At 45.7% G+C, this 13,435-nt stretch overlaps 1 protein-coding gene across 1 annotated transcript in view; it reads right to left on the bottom strand.

The window, feature by feature from the left end:
- Positions 1-5,614: 5,614 nt before the first annotated feature.
- LOC124019413 (dnaJ homolog subfamily C member 5-like) overlaps positions 5,615-13,435 on the bottom strand; it is a 27,067-nt gene continuing 19,246 nt past the window's right edge. The window contains exons 2-5 of the mRNA XM_046334748.1: positions 12,794-12,974; positions 8,421-8,634; positions 7,735-7,906; positions 5,615-5,843 (exon numbers count right to left, since the gene is read on the bottom strand). Of these exons, the coding sequence (XP_046190704.1) occupies positions 5,740-5,843; positions 7,735-7,906; positions 8,421-8,634; positions 12,794-12,906 (603 nt within the window). The 5' untranslated portion in view covers positions 12,907-12,974 and the 3' untranslated portion in view covers positions 5,615-5,739. The remainder of the gene's footprint in view (positions 5,844-7,734; positions 7,907-8,420; positions 8,635-12,793; positions 12,975-13,435) is intronic.

Raw genomic sequence — 13,435 nt, 5'->3', positions numbered from 1 at the left:
TTCTCACCAGTTAGCCTGGTCCCAGACCTGTTTGTTCTCGCCAGTTAGCCTGGTCCCAGACCCGTTTGTTCTCGCCAGTTAGCCTGGTCCCAGACCCGTTTGTTCTCGCCAGTTAGCCTGGTCCCAGACCTGCTTTCTCTTGCCACCATTAAAATGTCCTTATCCATTACAAGGAGATGGTATGATCACATAAACAGACCCTCACTCAGGCTATGACAAAATAAAAATACCAAGTAGAGGTTTAGATTGCCACTGGGGCGGCAGCGTAGCCTAGTGGTTAGAGCGTTGGACTAGTAACCGGAAGGTTGCGAGTTCAAACCCCCGAGCTGACAAGGTACAAATTTGTCGTTCTGTCCCTGAACAGGCAGTTAACCCACTGTTCCTAGGCCGTCATTGAAAATAAGAATGTGTTCTTAACTGACTTGCCTAGTTAAATAAAGGTAAAATAAAATAAAAAACTGAAAAGGTGTGAGTAAATAACATAGCCTCCCAAAACACGAGGTAAAACGAGGTCGAACAACTAAATACATCTGAAAAAAAACACATGGAGATTCATCATCGCATTACATCACATCATACAACCACCACACTGCTCAAAGACGATTGGCTGGAGTAATGGAGTGCTAGTGGGAGGGGCTAAGTGTTGCAAAATTCCAGTAACTTTACCCTGAAATTCCTAGAATCCCTGAATTATTTGGAAAACCAGAGGATTTTAGGGAAAGTTACTGGAAAGAAGAGAAGACTACGGACGGTGTTTTATTTTTATTTTTTTAAGTGCATATCCCAAATAGCACCTTAATCCCTATGTAGTGCACTACTTTTTCATCAGGACCCATTGGACTCAGGCCAAAAGTAGTGCACTACTTCGGGAATATGATTCCATTTTTGGGACACAACCTGTGTTCTCCTATTCAGTTGCAGAGTCGGACTACAGATCTGTAGGCCAACAGACAACCACTACTGTGGATATCTTGAAATCTTATCCTCCCTTCAACAACATAAATAAAAACTCTAATAATCGAGAGAAGAAAATAAATTTAAAAAACGGTTGTTTTGCAAAACTCAAAATAGACAACACACACACACACACACACATACATAACATTACCATACACACACATACATTACCATACATACACACACACACACATTACCATACACACATTACATTACCATACACACACACACACACACCACACACACACACACACAACCATACATACATACACCAGTTACATTTAACATGACGTCCTCACAGCAAATCTGAAAACTAAAACACAAGCAGTTAAAAATAGATTTGTGGTAGTACCAGGTTCAGAGAGGGAGGCATTTGGAGTACACTAACACACACACACACTGTAGTGTGTACACACACACACGTGTGCGCGTTGAGGTTGTAGCAGTGGTGGTAGTAGTAGTAGTAGTAGTAGTATTGGAGAGAAAACACACAGAGCCAGAGCAGAGGAGTGGAAGAAGTGAGGAAGAGGAGGAGAAAGTAGAGGAAGAGGGACAGCATCCGCCTGATGACATGGAGTTAAATGAAGATATTGTTCTCAGAGAAATGAATGGAAATCATTCTACTGTCCACACTATATTGTGTCCACAATAAAAGTAGAAGTAGGTGTAATTTGCCAGAAGATACTGTGGCTACTGCTAGCTTAGCATGAGGACGAAAAAAAGTCACGTTTCAGGGAGAAATAAAAACGAGCAGTATTTGAATCTTCTCGATGTTCGAGTGGTGTAAGTGTAAAGTTTGGATGACCGTGAAAAAGTAGTTTCCGATTTTCTCTATTTTTTGCATATTTTTGATACCCGAATGTTATCAGAACTTCAACCACAACCTAATATTAGATAAAAAGGGAACCTGAGTTTACAAATAACAACAACACAGAAGACCAAGTATTGTCTATGAGGAACAAAGGACACAGCTCTGCCTCAGCTGCCTGCCATGATTGTCCAAAATATAGGGGAATTTTCTTTCAAAAGCAATAATTTCACATTTAACTTCCTGCTTTGAAGGATGTACTTCCTGCTTTCTGAGTCAGAAACAAGTCTAAAAATAAATAACATTTTCTCTGAACTCCAACCCAGACAGACAAGGTGGAAACAGATATTAAAACCCTTCTAAGAGACGAACAGACACGTTGTTGCATTGTTGAATACTCGTCTCTGATTAGCTAGAAGGACAATCTAGACCGGACATTAAAACCCAGATATAAATGGAACAGTTGGGAAAGATAACGGGGCTCACTTTGTAACCATAACGCAATTAAGCACCGACACACATGCAGCCCACACTACACAGTTACAGAAATCAACAACAACACAAACGCAGGTCTATCTAGGTAGACAATTGATTTATCTTTTTGTTTGTTTGATGCTCTCGACATTTTCTTTTGGAGTATCTGATGACCCAACGTGGTGTGTGATGAACACGGATTTCTCCGGTCCCCTACTGTCGGTAGTCGTAACGCAAATGGGCGCTATATGCTTTCAAATCCTGCCACGTGACATTTCGAGTTTGTCCAGCTGTTTTCAGCAATTGATATGTTTGAGTTAGGTTGTCATATTAGCAGGTTTGCTAGCAACAAACTATTTAGCGTCTAGCCTAGCGTTAGTGTTTGCTATGCAATGTGATCTCCTCGTAATGATGAGAAGGCACTATGCCAGGATGGTTTGGTTTTTTTTGGGGGGGGGGGGGGGGGGGGGGGTCATCAGCTCATTATCCAAATGAATGTCACTAGGAAACAGCTTAAACAAAAATGCAAAAATCCAGCTACTTTGCTGTTATTCTGGCTGCCGACGTGGTGACTGTGTTAGCCGTAGCTAGTTGGCTAGTTCACAAGTAAGAGATGAGAAGGACAGTATTGAACGACCGACTGGGCCACGTCTCTAGCAACCAAAAGATGAGAAAGCATGAATTCTCTTATAAAAAAAAAAATAATTGACAAAAAATGGTTTTTCCTACCGATAAATGTGTGCTTTAGTATTGTTCTCTTTGGTAACTGTGGTATAAGCGGGATAGACGCCGACGTTCAGTACACCAGCTTAGAAAAATGACCTCCGCAAAGAGACTCGGCTCTGCCTTGTCCTCCATTTTTTCCAAGGTAATGCGCAGAACTTCGGCGTCTTCATTCCTTAGTTCTACAGTACCATATATATATATATATATATATATATACACACACACACACAGTGGGGAGAACAAGTATTTGATACACTGCTGATTTTGCAGGTTTTCCTACTTACAAGGCATGTAGAGGTCTGTAATTTTTATCAAAGGTACACTTCAACTGTGAGAGACTGAATCTTAAACAAAAATCCAGAAAATCACATTGTATGTTTTTTTTAAAAAGTAATTCATTTGCATTTTATTTATATGAGTATATATACAGTTGAGGTGTACCTGTGATAAAAATGACAGACCTCTACATGCTTCGTAAATAGGAAACGCGGCCGATTCTGCAGGTTATCAAATACTAGTTCTCCCCACTGTATATTACTTTGCATTTCTTTCATGAAAAAAAAAAATCTCAATCTGTCAGATGGAGCACAAAGATATGTGACCTCCTCATCCTCCTTGCCATCTTCCTCTCTCTCTTGTGTCCTCTACTCTCCTTCTCAGGGGCAGGATAGGGGTGTAGCCGGTGAAGAGAGTAGAGGTACAGGGAGGTTAGTTGTATCCGGTGTAGAGAGTAGGGGTACAGGGGTTTAGTTGTATCCGGTGTAGAGGGTAGGGGTACAGGGGTTTAGTTGTATCCGGTGTAGGGGTACAGGGGGTTTAGTTGTATCCGGTGTAGGGGTACAGGGGGTTTAGTTGTATCTGGTGTAGGGGTACAGGGGGTTTAGTTGTATCCGGTGAAGAGAGTAGGGGTACAGGGGGTTTAGTTGTATCTGGTGTAGAGGGTAGGGGTACAGGGGGTTTAGTTGTATCCGGTGTAGAGAGTAGGGGTACAGGGGTTTAGTTGTATCCGGTGTAGAGAGTAGGGGTACAGGGGGTTTAGTTGTATCCGGTGTAGAGGGTAGGGGTACAGGGGGTTTAGTTGTATCCGGTGTAGAGGGTAGGGGTACAGGGGGTTTAGTTGTATCCGGTGTAGAGGGTAGGGGTACAGGGGTTTAGTTGTATCCGGTGTAGAGAGTAGGGGTACAGGGGTTTAGTTGTATCCGGTGTAGAGGGTAGGGGTACAGGGGTTTAGTTGTATCCGGTGTAGAGGGTAGGGGTACAGGGGGTTTAGTTGTATCCGGTGTAGAGGGTAGGGGTACAGGGGGTTTAGTTGTATCTGGTGTAGGGGTACAGGGGGTTTAGTTGTATCCGGTGTAGAGGGTAGGGGTACAGGGGTTTAGTTGTATCCGGTGTAGAGGGTAGGGGTACAGGGGTTTAGTTGTATCCGGTGTAGAGGGTAGGGGTACAGGGGGTTTAGTTGTATCCGGTGTCGTACAGGGGGTTTAGTTGTATCCGGTGTCGGGGTACAGGGGGCTTAGTTGTATCCGGTGTCGGGGTACAGGGGGCTTAGTTGTATCCGGTGTAGAGGGTACAGGGGTTTAGTTGTATCCGGTGTAGAGGGTACAGGGGGTTTAGTTGTATCCGGTGTAGAGGGTACAGGGGGTTTAGTTGTATCCGGTGTAGAGGGTACAGGGGTTTAGTTGTATCCGGTGTCGGGGTACAGGGGTTTAGTTGTATCCGGGGTACAGGGGTTTAGTTGTATCCGGTGTCGGGGTAGGGGGTTTAGTTGTATCCGGTGTCGGGGTACAGGGGGTTTAGTTGTATCCGGTGTCGGGGTACAGGGGGCTTAGTTGTATCCGAGGGTTGTATCCGGTGGGGGTACAGGGGGCTTAGTTGTATCCGGTGTAGAGGGTACAGGGGTTTAGTTGTATCCGGTGTAGAGGGTACAGGGGTTTAGTTGTATCCGGTGTAGAGGGTACAGGGGGTTTAGTTGTATCCGGTGTCGGGGTACAGGGGGTTTAGTTGTATCCGGTGTCGGGGTACAGGGGTTTAGTTGTATCCGGTGTCGGGGTACAGGGGTTTAGTTGTATCCGGTGTCGGGGTACAGGGGTTTAGTTGTATCCGTGTCGGGGTACAGGGGGTTTAGTTGTATCCGGTGTCGGGGTACAGGGGTTTAGTTGTATCCGGTGTCGGGGTACAGGGGTTTAGTTGTATCCGGTGTCGGGGTACAGGGGGTTTAGTTGTATCCGGTGTCGGGGTACAGGGGGCTTAGTTGTATCCGGGGGGGTTTAGTTGTATCCGGTGTCGGGGTACAGGGGGTTTAGTTGTATCCGGTGTCGGGGTACAGGGGGTTTAGTTGTATCCGGTGTCGGGGTACAGGGGGTTTAGTTGTATCCGGTGTCGGGGTACAGGGGGCTTAGTTGTATCCGGTGTCGGGGTACAGGGGGCTTAGTTGTATCCGGTGTCGGGTACAGGGGTTTAGTTGTATCCGGTGTCGGGGTACAGGGGGTTTAGTTGTATCCGGTGTCGGGTTACAGGGGGTTTAGTTGTATCCGGTGTAGAGGGTACAGGGGTTTAGTTGTATCCGGTGTCGGGTACAGGGGGTTTAGTTGTATCCGGTGTCGGGGTACAGGGGGTTTAGTTGTATCCGGTGTCGGGTACAGGGGCTTAGTTGTATCCGGTGTCGGGGTACAGGGGGCTTAGTTGTATCCGGTGTCGGGGTACAGGGGGCTTAGTTGTATCCGGTGTCGGGGTACAGGGGGCTTAGTTGTATCCGGTGTCGTGGTACAGGGGGCTTAGTTGTATCCGGTGTCGGTCCGGTAGGAGGAGTGGTTGTCTGACGTCAGCCTGGTGGTCTCTGTTCCAGACGGCTGCATCATGATGGGGTCCCCACCAACGTCTGGGGGGGGAACAACACGCACACAGATGTTACAAATCTAAATAACTGTGTGATTGGTGGCAGCTTCAACCACATGACCAACCCACAGGCCCAGGTTGGGCTGACCAGAGTTCAACTATAATGACCAAGTTACAGGGGACTGGCCAGTGAATCTGTCCTAACGACCAGGTTGGACTGGCCAGTGAATCTGTCCTAACGACCAGGTTGGACTGGCCAGTTAAACTGTCCTAACGACCAGGTTGGACTGGCCAGTTAAACTGTCCTAACGACCAGGTTGGACTGGCCAGTTAAACTGTCCTAACGACCAGGTTGGACTGGCCAGTTAAACTGTCCTAACGACCAGGTTGGACTGGCCAGTTAAACTGTCCTAACGACCAGGTTGGACTGGCCAGTTAAACTGTCCTAACGACCAGGTTGGACTGGCCAGTTAAACTGTCCTAACGACCAGGTTGGACTGGCCAGTTAAACTGTCCTAACGACCAGGTTGGACTGGCCAGTTAAACTGTCCTAACGACCAGGTTGGACTGGCCAGTTAAACTGTCCTAACGACCAGGTTGGACTGGCCAGTTAAACTGTCCTAACGACCAGGTTGGACTGGCCAGTTAAACTGTCCTAACGACCAGGTTGGACTGGCCAGTTAAACTGTCCTAACGACCAGTTCCCTGCCTGGGATCAAATCCTCTCTATCCTTCCCTTCATTTAACCAAGTGAAAATCCACTAATTAAAACATAGATTGATTAAACTCCTCACCTCTCTTACCTCTAGTTCTATTGATTGATTGATTAAACTCCTCACCTCTCTTACCTCTAGTTCTATTGATTGATTAAACTCCTCACCTCTCTTACCTCTAGTTCTATTGGTTGATTGATTAAACTCCTCACCTCTCTTACCTCTAGTTCTATTGATTGATTGATTGATTAAACTCCTCACCTCTCCTACCTCTAGTTATATTGATTGATTGATTAAACACCTCACCTCTCTTACCTCTAGTTCTATTGGTTGATTGATTAAACTCCTCACCTCTCTTAGCTCTAGTTCTATTGGTTGATTGATTAAACTCCTCACCTCTCTTACCTCTAGTTATATTGATTGATTGATTGATTAAACACCTCACCTCTCTTACCTCTAGTTCTATTGGTTGATTGATTAAACTCCTCACCTCTCTTAGCTCTAGTTCTATTGGTTGATTGATTAAACTCCTCACCTCTCTTACCTCTAGTTCTATTGATTGATTGATTGATTAAACTCCTCACCTCTCCTACCTCTAGTTATATTGATTGATTGATTGATTAAACTCCTCACCTCTCCTACCTCTAGTTATATTGATTGATTGATTGATTAAACACCTCACCTCTCTTACCTCTAGTTCTATTGGTTGATTGATTAAACTCCTCACCTCTCTTAGCTCTAGTTCTATTGGTTGATTGATTAAACTCCTCACCTCTTACCTCTAGTTCTATTGATTGATTGATTAAACTCCTCACCTCTCTTACCTCTAGTTCTATTGATTGATTGATTGATTGATTAAACTCCTCACCTCTCTTACCTCTAGTTCTATTGATTGATTGATTAAACTCACCTCTCCTACCTCTAGTTATATTGATTGATTAAACACCTCACCTCTCTTACCTCTAGTTCTATTGGTTGATTGATTAAACTCCTCACCTCTCTTAGCTCTAGTTCTATTGGTTGATTGATTAAACTCCTCACCTCTCTTACCTCTAGTTCTATTGGTTGATTGATTAAACTCCTCACCTCTCTTAGCTCTAGTTCTATTGGTTGATTGATTAAACTCCTCACCTCTTTTACCTCTAGTTCTATTGGTTGATTGATTAAACTCCTCACCTCTCTTAGCTCTAGTTCTATTGGTTGATTGATTAAACTCCTCACCTCTCTCGTCAGACTGCATCTGTGCCTCCAGGTCTTCAGGGGAGACGTAGAACTCTGGTTCCTGGTCCATGGGAGGCCGCGGTTTACACTTCCCACAGCAGCAGTTACAGCAGCAGCACAGACAGCAGCAGAAGTAGCAGCCAGTCGCCAAGCCACAGAAGATGAACAGGCCCTGCAGACAGAGGAGACCGTCAGAGAGAGGTCAGAGGTGAGATGCACAAACTGATGACTTTAAAAAATAAATAAAAATTGATCTTTGAGAGGTGAATTTTACCGGTGACTAATCATAACCCCCACGTCCATCACTACATTTACTGGGGTATCATTTGGCTTTCTAAGCTGAGGGTCTAACTAGCGTGGACGACCCCCTCATTGACTCCACTTTCTTGACAGAGGCACACACACACACACACCATTCCGCCCACCACCACACACACACACACACACACACCATTCCGCCCACCACCACACACACACACACAACACCCCCCCCCTCCCCACACTCACAGATACGTTGTCTTACCTTAGCCCACCACCACCACACACACAGATAGGTTGTCTTACCTTAGCCCACCACCACACACACACAGATAGGTTGTCTTACCTTAGCCCACCACCACCACACACACAGATAGGTTGTCTTACCTTAGCCCACCACCACCACACACACAGATAGGTTGTCTTACCTTAGCCCACCAGGAGGAGAGGACAAAGTAGGTGTTGACGTTCTCCTCTCCAAACTGCTCGGCCACGTAGAGTCCCAGGGATCCGTACTTGTCATAGATGTTCCTCTTGGTACAGTCGTTCAGGATGGCGTGGGCGCTGTTGATTTCCTTAAACTTATCAGCAGCCTCGGGGTTGTCTGGGTTCTTGTCTGGGTGGAACTTCAGGGCCAGTTTCCTGATTGGACGGAGAACAGGTGTGGTTATGAGAAAGACAATGACAGAATGACGAAACAAATAGAATTTAAAGTGTTTCAGCCAAACGTAAAACAATCACTTCTGTCCCTTATTTCAATGTTCAGCCCCCATGCACCACATCTCTGTTGCCCTCTAGTGGACAGGAAGTCTAGTGGACAGTGATAACAGGAAGTCTAGTGGGCAGTGATAACAGGAAGTCTAGTGGGCAGTGATAACAGGAAGTCTAGTGGGCAGTGATAACAGGAAGTCTAGTGGACAGTGATAACAGGAAGTCTAGTGGACAGTGATAACAGGAAGTCTAGTGGGCAGTGATAACAGGAAGTCTAGTGGGCAGTGATAACAGGAAGTCTAGTGGGCAGTGATAACAGGAAGTCTAGTGGACAGTGATAACAGGAAGTCTAGTGGACAGTGATAACAGGAAGTCTAGTGGACAGTGATAACAGGAAGTCTAGTGGACAGTGATAACAGGAAGTCTAGTGGACAGTGATAACAGGAAGTCTAGTGGACAGTGATAACAGGAAGTCTAGTGGACAGTGATAACAGGAAGTCTAGTGGACAGTGATAACAGGAAGTCTAGTGGACAGTGATAACAGGAAGTCTAGTGGACAGTGATAACAGGAAGTCTAGTGGACAGTGTCTCATAGTGAACAGTGATAACAGGAAGTCTAGTGGACAGTGTCTCATAGTGGGCAGTGATAACAGGAAGTCTAGTGGACTGTGTCTCATAGTGAACAGTGATAATAGGAAGTCTATTGGACAGTGTCTCATAGTGAACAATGATAACAGGAAGTCTAGTGGACAGTGATAATAGGAAGTCACTCCCTCCTCATGGTCGCATTACCTACATCAAATGAGCTTCTAGACCAAAAACCCAGTCTGCTACATTAGTCAGACAATTACTTTATGACTGCCACCGTTGAGGTTCTGCCCGGTGGGATTCAGGAGTGTGATTTAGTGTCTACAACTGGCTCCATTACAGCTGAGCTGACACCCAAGAGGAGGAGAGAGGCCTCCCGAGTGGTGCAGTGATCTAAGACCCTGCATTGCAGTGCTAGCTGTGCCACGAGAGATTCTGGGTTCGAGTCCAGGCTCTGTCGCAGCCTGCCACGACCGGGAGACCCATGGGGCGGTGCACAATTGACCCATTTTATGGAATGGTCTGCCTAGCCATGTGAGAGACGCAGACTCTGTCTCGACCTTTTAAGTCTTTACTGAAGACTCATCTCTTCAGTGGGTCATATGATTGAGTGTAGTCTGGCCCAGGAGTGGGAAGGTGAACGGAAAGGCTCTGGAGCAACGAACCACCCTTGCTGTCTCTGCCTGGCCGGTTCCCCTCTTTCCAATGGGATTCTCTGCCTCTAACCCTATTACAGCGGCTGAGTCACTGGCTTACTGGTGCTCTTCCATGCCGTCCCTAGGAGGGGTGCGTCACTTGAGTGGGTTGAGTCACTGATGTGATCTTCCTGTCTGGGTTGGCACCCCCCCCCCCCGGGTGCCGTGGCAGAGATCTTCCTATACTCGGCCTTGTCTCAGGATGGTAAGTTGGTGCTTGAAGATATCCCTCTAGTGGTGTGGGGTCTGTGCTTTGGAAAAGTGGGTGGGGTTATATCCTTCCTGTTTGGCCCTGTCCGGGGGTGTCCTCAGTGGAGCCACAGTGTCTCCTGACCCCTGCTGTCTCAGCTTCCAGTATTTATGCTGCAGTAGTTTGTGTCGGGGGCTAGGGTCAGTTTGTTATATCTGGAATACTTCTCCTGTCCTATCCAGTATCCTGTGTGAATTTAAGTATGCTCTCTCTAATTCTCTCTCTCTTTCTTTCTTTCTATCTTTCTCTCTCTCGGAGGACCTGAGCCCTAGGACCATGCCTCAGGACTACCTGACATGATGACTCCTTGCTGTCCCCAGTTCACCTGGCCGTGCTGCTGCTCCAGTTTCAACTGTTCTGCCTGCGGCTATGGAACCCTGACCTGTTTACCGGACGTGCTACCTGTCCTAGACCTGCTGTTTTCAACTCTCTAGAGACAGCAGGAGCGGTAGAGATACTCTGAATATGAAAAGCCAACTGACATTTACTCCTGAGGTGCTGACTTGCTGCACCCTCTACAACCACTGTGATTATTTTTATTTGACCATGCTGGTCATTTATGAACATTTGAACATCTTGGCCATGTTCTGTTATAATCTCCACCCGGAACAGCCAGAAGAGGACTGGCCACCCCTCAGAGCCTGGTTCCTCTCTAGGTTTCTTCCTAGGTTTTGGTCTTTCTATGGTGTTTTTCCTAGCCACCGTGCTTCTACACCTGTATTACTTGCTGTTTGGGGTTTTAGGCTGAGTTTCTGTACAGCACTTTGATATATCAGCTGATGTAAGAAGGGCTTTATAAATACACTTGATTTGATGACCCCCCCAGGACCAGGAAGAGTTCAGGTGTTGTCTACTAATAGCGTGTCGTGTCCTGGTGTAGTAGTGTATAGTGTTACCTGTAGGACTTCTTGATGTCCTGGTATAGTGGTGTATAGTGTTACCTGTAGGACTTCTTGATGTCCTGGTATAGTGGTGTATAGTGTTACCTGTAGGACTTCTTGATGTCCTGGTATAGTGGTGTATAGTGTTACCTGTAGGACTTCTTGATGTCCTGGTATAGTGGTGTATAGTGTTACCTGTAGGACTTCTTGATGTCCTGGTATAGTGGTGTATAGTGTTACCTGTAGGACTTCTTGATGTCCTGGTATAGTGGTGTATAGTGTTACCTGTAGGACTTCTTGATGTCCTGGTATAGTGGTGTATAGTGTTACCTGTAGGACTTCTTGATGTCCTGGTATAGTGGTGTATAGTGTTACCTGTAGGACTTCTTGATGTCCTGGTATAGTGGTGTATAGTGTTACCTGTAGGACTTCTTGATGTCCTGGTATAGTGGTGTATAGTGTTACCTGTAGGACTTCTTGATGTCCTGGTATAGTGGTGTATAGTGTTACCTGTAGGACTTCTTGATGTCCTGGTATAGTGGTGTATAGTGTTACCTGTAGGACTTCTTGATGTCCTGGTATAGTGGTGTATAGTGTTACCTGTAGGACTTCTTGATGTCCTGGTATAGTGGTGTATAGTGTTACCTGTAGGACTTCTTGATGTCCTGGTATAGTGGTGTATAGTGTTACCTGTAGGACTTCTTGATGTCCTGGTATAGTGGTGTATAGTGTTACCTGTAGGACTTCTTGATGTCCTGGTATAGTGGTGTATAGTGTTACCTGTAGGACTTCTTGATGTCCTGGTATAGTGTTGTATAGTGTTACCTGTAGGACTTCTTGATGTCCTGGTATGTGTGTTGTATAGTGTTACCTGTAGGACTTCTTGATGTCCTGGTATAGTGGTGTATAGTGTTACCTGTAGGACTTCTTGATGTCCTGGTATAGTGGTGTATAGTGTTACCTGTAGGACTTCTTGATGTCCTGGTATAGTGGTGTATAGTGTTACCTGTAGGACTTCTTGATGTCCTGGTATAGTGGTGTATAGTGTTACCTGTAGGACTTCTTGATGTCCTGGTATAGTGGTGTATAGTGTTACCTGTAGGACTTCTTGATGTCCTGGTATAGTGGTGTATAGTGTTACCTGTAGGACTTCTTGATGTCCTGGTATAGTGTTACCTGTAGGACTTCTTGATGTCCTGGTATAGTGTTACCTGTAGGACTTCTTGATGTCCTGGTATAGTGTTACCTGTAGGACATCTTGATGTCCTGGTATAATGTTACCTGTAGGACATCTTGATGTCCTGGTATAGTGGTGTATAGTGTTACCTGTAGGACTTCTTGATGTCCTGGTATAGTGTTACCTGTAGGACTTCTTGATGTCCTGGTATAGTGGTGTATAGTGTTACCTGTAGGACTTCTTGATGTCCTGGTATAGTGGTGTATAGTGTTACCTGTAGGACTTCTTGATGTCCTGGTATAGTGGTGTATAGTGTTACCTGTAGGACTTCTTGATGTCCTGGTATAGTGGTGTATAGTGTTACCTGTAGGACTTCTTGATGTCCTGGTATAGTGGTGTATAGTGTTACCTGTAGGACTTCTTGATGTCCTGGTATAGTGGTGTATAGTGGTGTATAGTGTTACCTGTAGGACTTCTTGATGTCCTGGTATAGTGTTACCTGTAGGACTTCTTGATGTCCTCCGGCGAGGCATTCTTGTCTATCCCCAGCACCAGGTAGAGCGAGTCTCCTGACGTGGACAGAGACCGCTGTCTCTGCGCCTCAGCTGCCATGACGACCACTCTTTCAGTCTCTCTCTCTCACACACACACACTCTCCCTTGTTCGCTCACAACCTCAGTCTAAGAGAGGGTGAGAGAGAAGGGAGAAAAAGAGAGAGGGGGGTGAGAGAAGAGAGAGAGGGGGAAAAGAAGAGAGGCGGATAGAAGGAGGAGAGATTTGTTAATTAATAAAAATTTTAAAAAATGAAATCACATTTACGTAAGTATTCAGACCCTTTACTCAGTACTTTGTTGAAGCACCTTTGGCAGCGATTACAGACTCGAGTCTTCTTGGGTATGACGCTACAAGCTTGGCACACCTGTATTTGGGGAGATGGTCTGTCTTGAAACAGAGAATCTTGTTTCTCATGGTCAGAGTCCTTTAGGTGCCTTCTGGAAAACTCCAAACAGGCTGTCATGTGCCTTTTACTGAGGAGTGTCTTCCGTATGGCCACTTTACTATAAAGGTCTGATTGGTGAAGTGCTGCAGAGATCGTTGTCCTTCTGGAAGGTTCTCCCATCTCCACAGTGGAACTCTGGAG

The sequence above is a fragment of the Oncorhynchus gorbuscha genome, unplaced genomic scaffold (assembly GCF_021184085.1).
Source record: "Oncorhynchus gorbuscha isolate QuinsamMale2020 ecotype Even-year unplaced genomic scaffold, OgorEven_v1.0 Un_scaffold_909, whole genome shotgun sequence".
NCBI lineage: Eukaryota > Metazoa > Chordata > Actinopteri > Salmoniformes > Salmonidae > Oncorhynchus > Oncorhynchus gorbuscha.
This window is presented reverse-complemented; position numbering and strand designations above follow the sequence as displayed.